Genomic DNA, 17,549 nt, shown 5'->3' with positions numbered 1-17,549 from the left:
TGATGGGACTCATCATGGCTGCTTCTCCATCAGCTAAACTAATTTGACTCCATGTGATCCAAATAAAAACTTAAGAGATTCTGTTGCACTGTCTACTTGTAATATGTCACTGAAGCCAAAAGGACATCACTATCCGTTTAGTGAAACTTTTCTTCCTCATGTCTCTCTCTCTCTTGCTGTAATTAAATTAGACTAACAGGCAGCACATGGTTGTTCACCTAATCAGATGCCTCAAAATGTGACCACTTGGTGCTCCCCGGCCCGCTCAAATTCACTGTGCAACATCAGTCAGCCACACAGACCAAGATGTTTCCCCTTTACCTTCAATCGCGGTGAGTCACTTACAATTTGAGACAGGGACTAGGCCACTTTAACCACAAGGTTAAAACCTTATTCTGGAGGGTTACAAGTCATAGATTACTTTCCTCAGTTTTTGTTAAAGTCCCATTTGTTGGTGCTGCTTTTTTACCGTGGTCAGTTAGACCATAGTGGTTATTTTCATTATTCACATAGCTCTTGTGGTGGAACCAAAATTAGTGAGTGTTGATGTTGATGTCATATCTGCAGCTGGTCTATGAACTATATTTTTGCAAACTGTCAAAGATATTAGATTGTAGAAGAATGTAGGTCACTGCAATAGCAGAAATATGCAAAGAAACCAATCGAATGAGAGCACAATTTAATATGTAATAAACAATAAAACAATGACAAGCGGTTGACAGATGCATTTTAAGTAAACTGTTGTAGTAGGAAGGATAGGACAAAATACAAACATCTATATTTGACACGTATTGCTGTATGGTGAACCTCAGGAAATACATTTTGCAAAGGGGATGGTGTTGACTTTGATGGCATAAATTTGTGTATGTGCCTGTATGTGTGTTTGTGTGGCCAGTTTGTCTTCTCAATCTTCATATAAGCTAAACTGGTGTAAACTGATTCTAATAGCAGTGGTATTGATGCATTGGTGTCCCTAGAGGGCACAATAATATTTATTTCCCCAGGAGTATCCTTTTTACCCAGCAGGCTACTGCTACCTGGAAGAATAAAAAGAAAAAACAACAAATATCAGGCTGAATTGGCATTTAAGTGTTTTTACAATCTTCTATAGCTATCAAAAAGCAAAATATGCAGAGGTGTAGGCGAGGAGTACATGTAGAAATAGTGTAATTCAGTTTCCATTTCATCAGATCAATTCAAGATTACTTGGACAGTGATTATCAAGCTGACTGACAAAATCGAACCAGTCATCTGAGTCTTTGTTGCACTTTTTAAACTGTCGCTTATTTTTTGTTTCAAATGAGCACAAATGGAAACTAAAGATTATACTAGATAACACAGCCAGCACCAGCCTAGGACCAGCCCCGCACAAAAAAACTGTTCCGAGGTCAGTTTCGGCTGTATGTATCAATACAAACACTGAAGGAAATGAAGAAGAACAGATCTCGGGTCGGCATCTCGATAATTCCGCGTCCCGACAAACCAATCAGCTGACAGCCGCATGACAGGCAGGCCTCACGCGTGCGCAGTAGCTCACTTTTAGTATCAGGAATATGGCAGCGTCCTGAGCCCTATTGGGGGGAATACGGCGTAACTGAGCACCTACAGCATCAGAGTGGGAAAACGGAGAAGCACCGGTCGCAATCAGGAGGGTGGGGGGCTGAGGGACGGCTACGATTAATACCCGTTAGCGATTTTACAGGTAAATGCACCCGCTACCACCTGCCACTGTCTTCAAGCCATCTTCTCCATGTTTGCTTGGTTGAACCCCGCGGCTAATGCGACTAGCTAGCTCTGCTGCAAGGCAAAACCTGTGTGAGTGATGTGCTAGTTAGCCGCTAGCTTGTAGCTAACCCAACATTAGCCTGCCACAGCCCCTTTTTTGCATTTGGCAAACAAACGCTGACAAAATTAATGTCTGAACTATTTGTTATTCTAGTTAGAAGGAGCAGCAGTGTCTACATCATTGAAACGGTGCTGTCGTGCTTGTTTTTAGCCAGACAGTTGTAGGCCCGCTGCAATGAAGCAGAGTTTGGCTAAGCGCTTGGGATGCAGGTAACGTTAACGTTAATGCTGCTTGTCATGGATTTACTTGACAGGTCGGGACCCAGCGCACATTCTCAAATGGATTTCTAGAATCGCCCTTAGCCATTTTAACGCATTTCATGTATTTAATATCTTACAGAAGTACATACGATTTTTGCAAGCAAGTGGTTCATTGAATCCTCAATGAGCCATTTACGATGAAGTAGTGCTTGACCGTAAAGTTCCCGTCTTAGCAGAGAGATTGCTTCATGTAATTGGCAAATAAAGGGAGGACATTGCAACCCATCTTAAGTGCAGCAGCTTCCAAGAAGAAATCCTCATTGCAGAAACTAGCATGATATGCCCGTTATGTCCCTGGCTATGGCAAGGCTCCTGATAATATGTGCTCAAATTCATATGCGATTCTGAAGGCCCAGATGCCTCCTGTACAATAGATGTCTTTTTTTATTGCTTTATATATAATGCTCAACTATCATTGTACTGTTATTTCAGGTATGGTCATATATTTATGTTCAACATAATGTTAAATGGAGGTGTAAAAAAAAAATGGTTAGGGCCATAAGCCATATAATGATGTAATTGCAGATGATCGTTTGACCCTTGTACCCACGCTGATGCTGAAGTTTTCATATTCTTTATATTGTGCGTTTTAAAAGAAAACAGGTGATCACATTTTTTTTTCAAACAGCTGTGAGAAACCGGGTAGAAAACAGACTTAAACACACAGCAGATGAGCTATCTACACAATATTACATGTTAATTGTCATGGCACTTACAGTATAACTGTGGCTTGTTCTAGTTAATCAAGAACATGGTTGAAAGTTTGTTTTCAGTTGTTAAGATGGGTCCCATTTGGAGGTGTGATACAACCCTATTAGCAGTGCTACTTGGTTGAAGAAACCAAATATACATATATGGGATTGTACCAGATTAATACAAATGGGTTTTTTAAATTCATTTTATTTATATGGATTGTACTGACGGTCACAAATAGGTTAGCAATCACCAAAAGCTGTGCTTGTTAAAGTTTCTAAAAAGTTGTGTGACCTGTCAGGAACAAGTTATCATGCAAATGTTGTGTGCTTTGCTTTAGGACTGGTTCCATTTATATGTACTTCATAGTCCTCCTATTTACTTTTCTTTCTTTTTTTGCTAAACTCAGTCAAGGATATTCCATGAATAATTTGCTATTGATCTGCAATCTAGGCAGGAAGAGGTCGGTGGGGTAATCACATGACCCAATCCTGCAATCTGCCTTGGTCTTTTTTTACACTCATCTCAGCTCTCAACCCTGTAATATAATAAAAACTGCACTGCCCTCTGCAGCAGCAAAGAGCACACTGTGCGCTGCTTGCTGCTAACATCTCCTATTGTGCATTCCATCAGCCCTCCCGCTTTGGATTAGATTCATTATGCAGCTCCATAAATGCATGTTTGAAAAGAAAAAAACGGTTGATGAAAAACTTGGCTCTTGACTGTTCCTTGCACCGTTGATTCTCCAGCACAGGCATCAATTATTGAGACGCCGACACTGGCTAATGTCTAAAGATTCTCGTCCAGTGTTGTGGCCCCTGAAAGAAGCTTGTATTTTTCGTCATGCCCTCTCTGAACACCAGACAATTGTCCCCTCGGTGAATGGTGGATTCCATCATTTTGGGGGCTATTTTGTTCTCCACTGTTTCAGCCAAGCACTGAAATGGAGAGGAAGGAACACTGGAGTCAGATTTTTCCAGGATCCTGGCAGAATGCTGACACAGGTTCCCCTTGTCACATTGCAACCGCCAGCAACTTACTGCACTAAGGATAGGAGAGGCAGTTATTCCCTCAATTTACTCTATTCTGCTCTGTCGACTGCTTTGCCTTTCATTTAATTTGTTTGAAAAAATCTGTCATAGAGCATCACTCTTAATCATCCCACCGATGCTTTGTGGTTCGTCCTAGTTGGAAAAGGAAACTTCAGATTTAGTGACAAGAACGTGGATCCTTGGTAATCTGTAATTTTCATTCAGATAATGCAATGGGCCAAAGCACTAAGACCCCTGCTTGTCTATAGCGATCAATAGGCCACACTGGCTTTGCGCCAGACTTTTTTGACAGATGCTCAGCTGGTGCACTGTTTTGTGCCTGTGATATCACGCTGGAATGAAAGCCCTTTCTTTCCTCTCTGTTTTGCTGAGCAGGTTGTATCCCAGTTGTTGTTGCCTTAAATTTGCCTCTATACTAAGTGAGTTTGTGAAAATGCATACATAAAGGAGAGAGTGAGGGTGTCAAAGAGTGATTTATAATACAGAAGTCATGTGCTACCACATGCGTTGATGCTACGGTTCATAGCTGAGCTAATGACAGTGAAGAATCAGCCAGTCATGGAGCGATGGACTGCTCAAGGATTACTCTGTTGTTAAAATCACTGTTTACTCTGTATTAGTTCTGTAGCCGAGGGAGCGTCTGGTGGGAGTCTCTCCCTTCAAGCTGTAAAATGTTGAAGGACTGTGTGAAGTGTGTGTTGCCGTATATTGGAATGTGTACTATATAAACTTGATGTAGTAATGACTTGTGAAGGTACACGGTATGTGGTGACTTCTTATGGAGCGGACATTAACTGAGACATGGAGAGCCATTGGTTATCGTTCTTCCCCTCTGCTGTGTGATTAAAAATATAACACTCTCTCAAGTAATGTTCAAATATACATCTTCCACCTATTTAATTTCTGAACCCTTTTCTGCACTAAAAATGTAAAAGGGCTTGCTTTTTTATTCTAGTCATAATAACTTTTGTTCTGTTTTGTAGGTCCTGTGAAAAGATGAATGTCGTCAAAGAAAACAAAGACCTGGCCTGTTTCTACACCACCAAACACTCCTGGAGGGGAAAGTAAGCCACACAACTCCACCTCCACATCTTCTTGGCATTGGTTTACAAGGCAACATAAATCTAAACCCTTCGCTTCATCACCTTTTAAAGACAGTTTGGGAAAATGCTAAAACTCCTGACTCAGTACTTCCATTGTGTTGACTTCCTTATCTTAGCCAGGGATAGGAGGTCTTCAGACCACTGTCAGCAGTCACTCATCAGCACTAATGTTTTGTCATATTTACCTTATTATAACATGTTTTGAGGTATTGACACAAATATATTTGACTTGGTAGAATACATTACAGGAGAATAAGGCCATCATACTGTATCTATGCTGTAAACATATGTCTGAATGGCCCAACGTCCACAATCATCTAGTGCACAGGGGAACTGTTTTCATTTTATAGATTATAGGTCAATTACACACCTAAAGCTAGATGGGACTTGATGTAGATCCTTGGTGGCCCTCAAATAGGGTTGGGTGCCGAAACGCGGTGCCAATAGGGCACCGGTTCCGACGTAAACGGTAGTAATGAGACCGAATAAGAACGAAAATCTTGGTGCCTGACTTTATTTTTTTTTTATTTATTTTTTTCAGAAGAATCGCTGCACAGGACGCTACGTTACCGTTAGCTAGTAGCTGGATTTAACACAATGGTTAAAATGCTGACAGCTTACGTTAAGTCCGCAACTGCCGTTGTCGGAAAAACAACACAGACGGTGCGTTCACTTGAAACTCGTCAGCCTTGTGGTGCATTCAAAGTTATTGTAAAATACCCTTTTCCCATCTGGTGCTTCTTTTTGTTGTTCACCAGCAATTTACTGGTGAAATAAGTAATTGTAAGTTATTGGGATTACATTCCCCTCCTTCCCCATCCCTCCCTCTCCTTTCCTTTCCTTCTCCACCCTATTCCTTCCTCCTCCTTTCCTTCCTTTCTTCCTTTCCTTCCTCCTCCCTTATTCCTCTTCTCCTACCTCTCCTTCCTCTCCTTCTCCTCTTATATATATATATATATATATATATATATATATATATATATATATATCGATATATATATATATATATATATATATATATATATATATATATATATATATATATATATATATATATATATACCTATATATATATATATATATATATATATATATATTCTATATATACTTATTTATATATATATATATATACTCTATATATATATATATATATATCTCTCTCTCTCTCTCTCTCTTTCTCTCTCTCTCTCTCTCTCTCTCTCTCTCTCTCTCTCTCTCTCTCTCTCTCTCTTTCTCTTTCCTATATTCTCTCTCTCCTATATATATATTCTCTCTCTCTCTTTCCTATATATCTCTCTCTCTCTATATATATACTCTTTCTCTCTATATATATATATTTTATATATATATACTCTTTTCTCTCTCTCTCTCTTCTCTCTCTCTCTCTCTCTCTCATATATATACTTTTTTTTCTCTCTCTCTCTCTCTCTCTCATATATATTTTATCTATATATATATATCTATATATATATATTTCTCTCTATATATATGTCTCTATATATACTTTCTCTATATATATCCTCTCTATATATATATATATATATACTCTCTCTCTCTATCTCTCTCTCTATATATGTATATCTCTCTCTTCTCATATATACTGTCTCTCTCTAGGGTATATGTGTCTCTCTCTCTCTCTCCCTCTTTCTCTCTCTCTCTCTGTATATATGTATGTCTCCTCTTTCCCTCTCTCTTCCTCTCTCCTGTGTCTCTTTCTCTTTTTCTCTCTCTCTCTCTCTCTCTCTCCTGTGTGTCTGTCTCTTTGTGTGTCTCGTGTCTGTGTCTCTCTCTGTCTGTGTCCCCCGCCCCCCCGCCCCCCCCCCCCCCCCCCGCTGTATGTGTGTGTCTCTCGTTTGGGGTCTGTGTCTTGTGTGTGTGTGCGCTGTGCCTTGTGTCTCTCTCTTGTCCTCTGCTTCTCTGTGTGTGTGTGTGTCTGTGTGTGTCTCTCTCTTTCTGTGTCTGTGCTGTGTGTGTGCCTTCTCTCTGTCTGTCTGTGTCTGTCTCCCTGCCTTGTCTTGTCTGTCCTGTCTCTGTCTCTGTCTGTGTCTCCTGTGTGTGTGTGTGTGTGTGTGTGTGTGTGTCTCTGTGTCTGTGTCTCTCTGTGTGTCGTGTGTGCTCCATCCTCTCTCTCTTGTGTGTCTCTCTGATCTCTCTGTGTGTGGGGGGGGGTGGTGTGGGTCTGGTGTGTGTGTGTGTGTGTGTGTGTGTGTGTGTGTGTGTGTGTGTGTGTGAGTGTGTGTGTGTGTGTGTGTGTGTGTGTGTATGTTGTGTGTGTGTGTGTTATATATATATCACCTTTGCTGCCTGCCTGTATATATATGCATGACTGCATATATATATATATACCCGTGTGTATTATGTACGTATATATACGTAGCTTATTTAATGTATATATATATGCTCTGTACATAGTTATGTATGTACAATATGTATATATGTGCTGCAGTAGGGTATATATGTGTATGGAGTATATATATATTATGTGATGTGATATGTATGTATATATATGTATAGTGTATATATATGTGTATGCTATAGCACATATATGTATATGTATGTAGTTATATATAGCGGTATGTGGCTGTATATATACTATATATGTAAGTATATATATAATGTATGTATATATATATATATATATGTAGCGTGGGATATATATGGTATGTATGTATATTACATATATGTATGTATATATGTATATATGTATATATGATATATATATATATATATGATAGTATATATATATATGTGGTATTATATATATATGTATATATATGTATATATATGTGCTGTATATATGTGTGTATGATGGTATATGCTGTAGTATATATATATGTGTGTATATATTAGTGTATATATAGCGACGGTAAGCATATATATGTGGCAGAGCATATGGGCAGCATATAGATATAGATAAGGTATATGGGTATATATGTGTGGCAGGGATATATACTACAGCGTGCATATATATATGTGTGGGCATGGGATAAGGCGTGTGGTAGAGGAGAATATTATTACAGGCGGTTAGTGCTGGCGTATTACATATATTATAGCAGGGTTATGGTTATATATGGCAGTATGTGAGCAGGTGGGTGGGTAGATGAGAGAAAGATATACTAAAAGCATATGTAGAGGGTGGTAGGCAGCTTAAGTGTAGGAAGTGAGGCAGCGGGGCTGTAAGGGCATTAGTAATCTGCAAGAAGGGATGCCAAACAGCATAATGCTGGAACCATGGACAGGCTTTAGGTACTGCGGTAATCGGCATGGCACGCTAAAGCGCCCAGTCCAGTACCTGGCCGAATGGTAACGTTGGGTGAATGTAAGTATTGCACAAACATCAGAGCCAGTTTCGTGGTTGTTTTGCCAGAGCCGAGTGTCAGAAAAGGGTAGGCGAGTAAATACCTGTTCAGAGCTGGAGTTGAAATAGAACGCATCGGTAAACAGAGCATCTCTATTAGGTGGACTTAACTGTTGATAATAACATTTGAAGGTCATTCAGCTGACTCACCGAAGCGAGAGAGATGAGAGCACAGGACAATATGAGTGAGTGGTCGAGACCATGAGAGAGCGAGTAAGCAGAGAGGAATAAAAATGAAACCTAATTTTGTGTTTCTGTGATTTCTCAGTGAAGCTTAACTTACAGTTGCAGACACTCGTGTACAAATGCTGACAACTAGAAATGAACTTTTGACAGCAGTGTATGAATGGGTCAAACTCAGTTTGGTAGATCTTTGTCATCTGCCCGTCTGCTGTATGAAAAGGGTGCAACTCACACAGAGCTTTAATAGGCCAACAGAAAGAGAAAGAGGTGTCATGTCAGGATACCCTGCTCTTTCATCTTGCTTCAGTACCAACCGCAGATATCATGGGCTACTTTTGTCTTCAGTGGGTAGTAAATCACAAAAACTAATTGTCCAGTTGGATTGTTTACCAACTATTTTAGTCTTTAACATTAAAAAATAGTATTTATTGTATTGATACATATGCATTGTAGTTTTTCTGCCAGAGTGATAGATTTAAAAAAAAAAAAACGTACTTGTTAGCCCAAGCAAATGTACCAGGTTTAATTAACCATGGCCTCAGATAGAGGCCACAGGATCATGTCAGACTTAAACAGGTACAGTTTCACAGATGAAAGGAGTACAGCTCTTCACTGTGAATACAGACCATGTTTCCAAAAGTAAACTTTAATTAGACTCATCTGCAATTAGCACGCTCCTTTTGGCCATATATAAAAAGGAATTTTGTTCTTTTACCCTTGGATCCTGCCCCAGACACTTTTCTACAATAGTTAAAATTACAATAGATCTTTACTGCTGTAGTTTTGCTTTACTGAAGCAGCTTTTTCCCTCCATATGTGCCCGTGTTCATGTTTAATTCAAGTCTTGTGACTCTAGCTTGTAGAGAGTATTAGATGTGTGTGCGTGATTTTTGACAAATTGATTGTCTTAGCTGTGTCATTTAAGTTTACAAGCACAACACTTCTCTACACTTTTTCAGAGCATGACAATGCAAATCACAATCTTCTTTGAATATTCTTTGAATGCCTTTATACTTTGTTTTACATACCCGTAAATACCATGGGCTGTAACGTGGTCTTATATATTTTCACTTGTTCCCATTATACCACTCTTTGCATCTCTGAAGTCTAGTGTTTGTTGAGTCTTGTACGGGCGGATTATTTTGTGTTGTCCAAGCTTTTTATGCAGTCAAACAAATAATTAGCTCAGTCTTCTTTGTGAGAGATTTTGATTAAAGAGGAGAAGCAGTGGTTAAGTGGACTTAGTTAGATACAGGAAGTTTCTCAATGTGATAGATTATGAAACCCTTGGAGTGGAAGGAAAAGCTGTTAAGACATACTGTACAGTATGACTGAATGAAGAGTAAGCTTTAACTTATCGCAAACTATATCTGTGGTGTGAACTTTACCTGTAAAGCTTGTTTATAGCACTCTTTTCTCCTCATTTTCTTCCTTTTATGGAAGAGTTAAATGACCTTTCCACTGTTTTAGACCATTTAGTACAAATTGCACATGTATTACATTACTTTTGACCATTGTTCAAGACATGCTGTACCAGAGTAATTAAGATTTTTAATTAAGTTATTTTTTGTCATCCATTCCAGTCCTGTATGAAAATCAGCATCATGTCTGCTCTTCATTTATGTCAAACAAACTAAATCTAAGCAGACATGGTGCTTGCCGAGGGTAGTTTCAAGTCTTTGCTCTCAAGTTGATTTTCATATCTTTGTATGAATGAAAATTTGAACCACAGCAGCATGAGTTGTAAAATAATCAGCAGTAAAATCAAGTGTACGTGATTTATTTAGTCAAAACATGCAAAAACACTGGTATGGTTGTTTTAAATTCCTTTAAAAAAAATAAAAAAAAAAAAAAAAAAAAAAAAAAAAAAAAAAAAAAAAAAAAAAAAAAAAAAAAAAAAAAAAAAAAAAAAAAAAAAAAAAAAAAAAAAAAAAAAAAAAAAAAAAAAAAAAAAAAAAAAAAAAAAAAAAAAATAGGGTTTCTACATATTAAAAAAAACAAAAACACAAAAAAAAACCATAAAAACAAAACCCACCCCTCCCCCCCGGCCGCAGAAAAAAAAAAAAAAAAAAAAAAAAAAAAATTTTTTTAAAAAAAGGGGGGGAAAAAAAAAAAAAAAAAAAGGGGGGGGGGGGGGGGGGGGGGGAGAAAAAAAAGGGGGGGGGGGGGGGGGGGGCCCCCCCCCCCCCCCGCGCCCCCCCCCCCGCGCCCGGCGCGGGGCATTGTGCTCTGTATACAAGTCCGAATGCATTATGCGGAAGTAATCTCTCAATTTGACTTCCTTTTACTCTGCTTTTTGATAGAAATTAGCCGTTAACTTCACCAGACCTCTCAATGTTACCCAGTCATGACGGATGTGCAAGAAAGAAAGGAGCTTAGTCAGCATGTTCAGTGTGCCCGCTAATAGTGCTATGGAGGTGCTAAAAGAACATGTAGTACATAGATGAACAATACCAGATACAAATAATAAACGCTTACATTTAACACTGACACAAATCTAAAAACCTCACCAAACCATTGTTTTAACATAACTAAAACCCTCAAATGACCCTTTTTCAAATCAAACAGCAGGCAGAATGCTATGAATTGGGCAGAAATGCCAACTGAAACTGTTGGCAACCCACACAGCAATCGAGCACACACAGACGTGCCTGCCTGCTCATACACACACACACACACACACACACACACACACACACACACTTGCATGCACTCAGTGTGACATGAAGAAAAATTGGCAAAATAGATTTTGGACTTCCTTCCTATTGTGTGAGAAAGTCCCACTCTCACCACAGTTCCGATTAAAAGTTGTTTTAGAATCAAAGGGTGACTCATTGACAAACTGTTAACGTACGATAAGTTGTGACCTTTCATTTTAAAATCACTGAGAGGGTGGTAAATACATACAAAGAGTAGCAATTTATCAAGCAGTAATGGTAATATTAAGAAATCATAGCTGCATTGCTTGAGCTTTTCCTCGCACTCCATCCTGCAGACGTAATGGAGCTTAATTTATGTAATGAGATATATTTGAGATCCCAAGTTATCAGGGCTAACTGGCTCGGTTAGCTTTGCTTCAGCTAACTCCCACATGTTTGAAGGACCGCCACACATTGAGCCTTCTTCCTCATATTCACTGCTAATGTTATGCAACTGCCTGCGACTGCCCGTGTTGTTGTAGTGTTGCTGCCATGGGCGGTTGGTGATGGGTAGGCTGTGTTTCTGACTCATCCCATCTCTGTGTTCCAGGTACAAGCGAGTCTTCTCAGTGGGGACTTATGGCATTACCACTTACAACCCTGCCACGCTAGAAGTAACAAATCAGGTCAGTGTGTATGCAGCCTGTCGTAGAGGAACTCTATCTACTCTTTCATTCTGAGTGTCATTCAGGAGCCTTTTCTCCTCTGTAGCCATCAGTGCCTCACAGGCGCTTGTGGCATGTGCTGTTCTTAGTTCTTTTGATGTGACCAATGAAAATCCATTTGAAGCACATTGCTCTTTTTGCTAAATGCTGAAACGCAGTAATTTTCACAAGCCTTTATATGCACACAGAGCATGTCTTTACACTGAATGACATGAAACATGTTGTAATCGAGACCCATTAGACATGAAACCTCACTTTTTGACCCCCTCAGTCAAGACAATGGCTGAAAAGAAAATGGCATCATGGTTTATATTGTTTATTACACATTGTTGTAACTGTTAATAATATACAGTATTTGTCAGCAGTTATAACTTCTCTTATAAAGACAGTTTATATCATTACAACTGTGTTTTACTATTTTGTCATTCATTACCTGTTCATACATTAGCCTCTATTTACGGGTGCCCACAGGAGGAGTTACAATTGTTAACAAATACATTAATAAACACTTTTATCCGCTTATTATTTATTAAATGTTTGTATACTGCTTATATATGCAAAAAGGGGATTTAAAGTGCCATAACATCTTCTTTTTTTATGTTCAAACTGCTTGTGTGTGACTATAACTCTGTGTTGTTGCTGTCTGTGGTACCAGTGGCCTTATGGGGACATCTGTGGTATCGGTCCGGTAGGAAAAGGTCAGGGAACAGAGTTCAACCTTACATTCCGCAAAGGCAGCGGCAAGAAGTCAGAAACGCTCAAGTTCTCAACAGAGCACCGGACAGAGCTGCTCACAGAAGCACTGGTGAGGACAAACACTCTTCAATTCACACCCATCATTCACAATGACTAAACAGACCTCATGCACATATTTATTAAAAGGCTCTCAGAAGTGGTGTTTGATGTGGCTGAGCCACACTTTTTAGTTGTGTCACAGCTGCACATTTTTGCTGTGTTGTTGAAGCAAAGTCAATTAATGTATGATGCGCTGTTTTGGAATGCAGTGCTTGCAAATCACAGGCCCTTTGACTCACTGTAGGTGCTTATCAGAAACATGAATCAGCAGATAGTTTGTTACTGTGAAGAAATAAACTCATTATGCTGATGTGTTCTAATGGCAAGGAGGAGGAGGTTTTTCCCCATAGAACTAATTAAATGTTCTTATGCGTTGGCTGTCCGACAGTCTGGCAAAAAGCAGACCTTTCCATTCATTTTGAATGGGGGTAGTGCGTTTAGGCTGCTGTAGGAGGGACAACACAGCGGGCCTGCGGCGAACAGTTGACTCAACATTTGGAGAAACGCAACCCCAGTGGCCAGTCATGTCAAGACCGGTGTGTTGGTTTTTGGGGCATTTCAGCCTTTAATGGTAAGAACGGCTAGAGAGAGAGAGAGAGAGGTGGGGGATGACATGCAGGAAATCGTCACAGGTTGGACTCGAACCCTGGACCTTCTGCGTCGTGGCATCTATATATATGTGCGCCTGCTCTACCAACTGAGCTAACCCGGCCACACGACCGGTGTGTTTTGAGCTATGGTTTGAGGCGGTGTGAGAAACTCGTACAGTTAACAGGAAACATCACTGCCTTTTATTGTTGCCACAAAGTTTTAAAACACTACGAGCGTAAAAAAAACAAACCACAAGCACTGAACTGCCCGAGAGTTTGTGTAATAGCTGAATGTTTCCTGCAACAACAAAGCACTCGCTATGTCTCGCTGGTCTCTTTTCTATCTCTCTCTCCTGTGAAATAAAGCCGCCTTTTAAGTGCGGTTGGAAACGTCGAAATCTATAAACGATCTGACGGAAAACAGTGATTGTGAAATGTAAAGTCTATTTGTGCTTTGTTGGGGGTTAAAGAACACAACAGGACCTCACATAAATGGGCCCATTTATTGACACTCCTTCAGCCGCACCACCCATTGCTTTTTTTTTTGGTGTGAATGCCCCGTAATTCTGCTTAGTGCAAGTGTTACAGAGGAATGATTTAACAGCTAGATGTGTATGTTGGCACTAAATTTAAAAATATAATTTCCTTATTTTTCTTATTCACAGAGATTCAGAACAGAATTTTCAGAGGGAAAAATAACTGGCAGGGTAAGTACTGAGATGTATAAAGAAAGATTATCCATTTCAGCATATATTTCTAACCGTGGTGACCTCAAAATGAATATCTGTGCTGAACCCTTACAGCGTTACAACTGCTACAAGCACCACTGGAGTGACGCACGGAAGCCAGTGAGTTTAGAGGTGACACCGGGCGGCATCGACCAGATCGACCCGCAAACCAACCGGGTGGTGTGTTCCTACGACTATCGTAATGTGGAGGGCTTCGTCGAGGTCTCTGATTACCAGGGAGGATTCTGCATCCTTTATGGGGGCTTCAGCAGGCTGGTATGTATGCATTGTGTGTTGTGTGTGTGTGTGTGTGTGTGTGTGTGTGTGTGTGTGTTGTGTGTGTGTTTTTGTTTTTGTTTTTGTGTTTTTTGTTGTGTGTGTGTGTGTGTGTGTGTGTGTGTGTGTGTGTGTGTGTGTGTGTGTGTGTGTGTGTGTGTGTGTGTGTGTTATATGTTGTCTTAACATTTCCTTTTGCCTCTTTCTCTCAGCATCTGTTTGCCTCGGAGCACCGGGATGACATCATCCGCTGTGCAATTGAGCATGCTGGGAACTTCATCGGTATCATGCTACGACTGAGGAAGGAGACGTTGACCTTCGAGGATTTTGTGACAGACAGGTTGGGGAAGTACAGCTCAGACGACAGCATCACTTCACTGGCTGAGTTTGTGGTCCAGAAGATCACCCCACGACACCCGGTTAGAACACTCTGCTTCTCCTTTTCCTTTCTGTGCTGTTTGGTAGGGGTTCTCAAAGTAAGGTCCAGGGACCCACCAGGACTCCCTTAACAGATTGTTACTACTTTGGTCTACTTGAAAAAAACTACAGCAGTTTAATTTGCTTGTTTGATATGAGACCCTATTTTTGAACACTCAGACAACTTCATTAAATGCAGCATTTAGCATACCCTTAACACTCAATCATCTAAACTATTATTGTATTGTATATATTAAATGTGTTGCTACAGTTTAAGCTTTGCACCATACTCTGGAGTGAAATAGTAAAGCAATCCTTTACTGCTAATATAATATGCATGTGTCTTGTGGTTGTCAACTGATGCTTTGTGATGCCCAGTATTTTGATGAATTGGATGGTAATTACTGACTTGACGTCACATTTGCAGTCATTAGCAATGAAATCTAAAAGTATACACTGTTTCATTGCCTACTTCTGCTTTCCAGTTGTATTTATTATTATCTATCAATTTTGTAAGCATTATGACTTATCTTTGTCTTTCCCTAGGAGCCTGTTAAGCGTATACTAGCCCTGACAGAGACTTGTCTAGTCGAGAGAGACCCAGCTTCGTACAACATAGTCACCATCAAACCCTTCGGCGAGGTATGCACTTCCACCGCCAAGTCATACAAATTTCAGGCTGAAACATTTACACTCAAAACCATTTTGTTATGTCTATTGGTACTCCTGGCAAGATACATGTTAAAGGTCCCATGGCATGAAAATTTCAATTTCAGGTTTTTTAACATTAATGTGAGTTCCCCCAGCCTGCCTATGGTCCCCCAGTGGCTAGAAATGGTGATAGGTGTAAACCGAGCCCTGGGTATCCTGCTCTGCCTTTGAGAAAATGAAAGCTCAGATGGGCCGATCTGGAATCTGCTCCTTATGAGGTCATAGGGAGCAGAGTTTGTCCCACCCAATTGGCCCAGCCATGAGTAAGAGAGAGACCTCATAGCTTGCAAAGTGGCAGTTGGTCAAGGCCACACCTCCACCCTCCGCCTTGCCCCCCCTTCTCGCCTCCTCAATAGCATTTAAAGCTACAGACACAGAAATGGCACAGCCTAAGGAAAGCTATTGTGGGACTGGCTCTAGTGGCTGTAATTCTGCACCAAGGCTGAATTTCGGGAAAGAGACTTTAGATACAGTATTAGGGGACCACTAAGGCCTATATAAAAGCATCCAAAAAGCAGCATGTCATGGGACCTTTAATCAAACTGCCTGTCTTTGTTGTATTATGTATGAACTGCATCACTGCAAGTTAATACCTTGGATGAAAGTCTGTTTGATATGAGTAAACTCTCCCTTCCCCGTCCCTCCCTCTTTTTTGCTCACTCTTGTCCTCTGTCTCATCTCCCTTCAGGTATTTGCTCTCATCTGTGACGTAGACAACCCTCAGGTGTTTACAGTCGAATTCATCAGAGGTCAGATCCGAAAGTTTTCCTCCACAGAAAGGTACACAGACATACATCTGTCTTTATGTATGTAGTGACACTACAGGCCCTGTGGGTTTATTACATTTCTTTCTGTACTGTTGATTTCATTTACACAATGAGTAATTTGCTTGCGTGCATGTGTCTGCTGCATAGCTTGTGTGCTCACTGTTCGTCCTCCATAACACCGATCATTCATAATGCATTTAGCTGAGTCTGTTTGTATTTGCGTCTGTAGGGACTCCCTGTTAGCCAGCCTACTTGATGGAGTCCGCGCATCAGGCAACAGGGACGTGTGCGTCAAGATGGCCCCCACGCAGCGAGGACAAAGATGGGGCCTACTGAGCATGCCCGTGGATGAGGAGGTGGAGAGTTTGCATCTCAAATTCCTGGCAGCACCTCCTAGTGAGTCCAAGGCCTTTATCTCATTAAAATTCATGAACTTGAATCAGATTTCTTTATAGCATATGTTAAAGTTGGTTTAGAAAGTTTTGAAAGTAGTATCCGCTTTAATACAGTTTTTTTTAGCCTCGCTAGCAGCATGGCTCTGGGATTACAAGGTCGCTCGGTTGGTCCAGAATAAAATATTTCAACAACTATGGATGGGACTGACATTAAATTCTGTACAGACATGCATGGTCCCCAGAGGATGAATCCTCAATTGTACTTTGTTTGTAGTGCTAATTAGAAAACGATAGCATGCTAACATGATTAATGTAATACCTGCTGCTGCTGCTACCTGCTACCTCATGTTAGCATGGTAATTGTTAGAATGTTAGCATGATAATCTAAGCGTGTACATCAAAGCACCAATGGGCCTAGCCCCAGTTTGTGCCTCTCATATATTACCATTACATTTGAGTCACAGAGCTAAAAATAAATATAACTGACCTTTGAAAAACCCAGAAGATTGTCTAACAACTGCTGTTCTGAAGGTATTTCCAGAATCTACAAAAGACTCTTCTTAACCATCTGGGTAAATAAATATTCTGTCTGTTTCTCAAGTGTTTGTAAAACGCAAGCAACATATTAATGCGTTATTTTTAGCAGGAGAGCTGGACTAGCTTCCCTCCCATTAGCAGCAGAGCTTCCAGCATCCTTGCCACTGTAGCCAGATTTAGGTTGGGTGGGTTTAAAAAAAATAAAATAAAAAGAAATGTTGGCCTCATATTTGTAAAATTGGATGCTTAGTTCTGCGACTTGAATAAAACGGTCGTACATGAAGCACAAACTGGGGCTACGTTGTGCTTAAGTACAGTGTTTTAGTCTCTTTGAGGTGGTCTAGTATTTTGTTTAATTGTTCTATCCCTCCTCCCTTTTTGCGCAGATGGAAACTTTGCAGATGCAGTGTTCAGATTCAATGCCAACATATCCTACAGTGGAGTGCTGCATGCAGTAACCCAAGATGTGAGTGT

At 40.2% G+C, this 17,549-nt stretch overlaps 1 protein-coding gene across 1 annotated transcript in view; it reads left to right on the top strand.

Moving 5' to 3' along the window:
- Positions 1-298: 298 nt before the first annotated feature.
- The window catches only part of LOC120552713 (dnaJ homolog subfamily C member 13-like), a 35,077-nt gene continuing 17,826 nt past the window's right edge, over positions 299-17,549 (top strand). Inside the window, 11 exon segments of the mRNA XM_039790937.1 lie at positions 299-332; positions 4,835-4,915; positions 11,745-11,820; positions 12,515-12,664; positions 13,910-13,951; positions 14,048-14,248; positions 14,461-14,667; positions 15,212-15,307; positions 16,065-16,156; positions 16,373-16,539; positions 17,462-17,541. Of these exon segments, the coding sequence (XP_039646871.1) occupies positions 307-332; positions 4,835-4,915; positions 11,745-11,820; positions 12,515-12,664; positions 13,910-13,951; positions 14,048-14,248; positions 14,461-14,667; positions 15,212-15,307; positions 16,065-16,156; positions 16,373-16,539; positions 17,462-17,541 (1,218 nt within the window). The 5' untranslated portion in view covers positions 299-306.

The sequence above is a fragment of the Perca fluviatilis genome, chromosome 22 (assembly GCF_010015445.1).
Source record: "Perca fluviatilis chromosome 22, GENO_Pfluv_1.0, whole genome shotgun sequence".
NCBI lineage: Eukaryota > Metazoa > Chordata > Actinopteri > Perciformes > Percidae > Perca > Perca fluviatilis.
The sequence above is the reverse complement of the archived record's forward strand: the minus strand, read 5'-3'. Positions and strand labels throughout refer to the sequence as shown.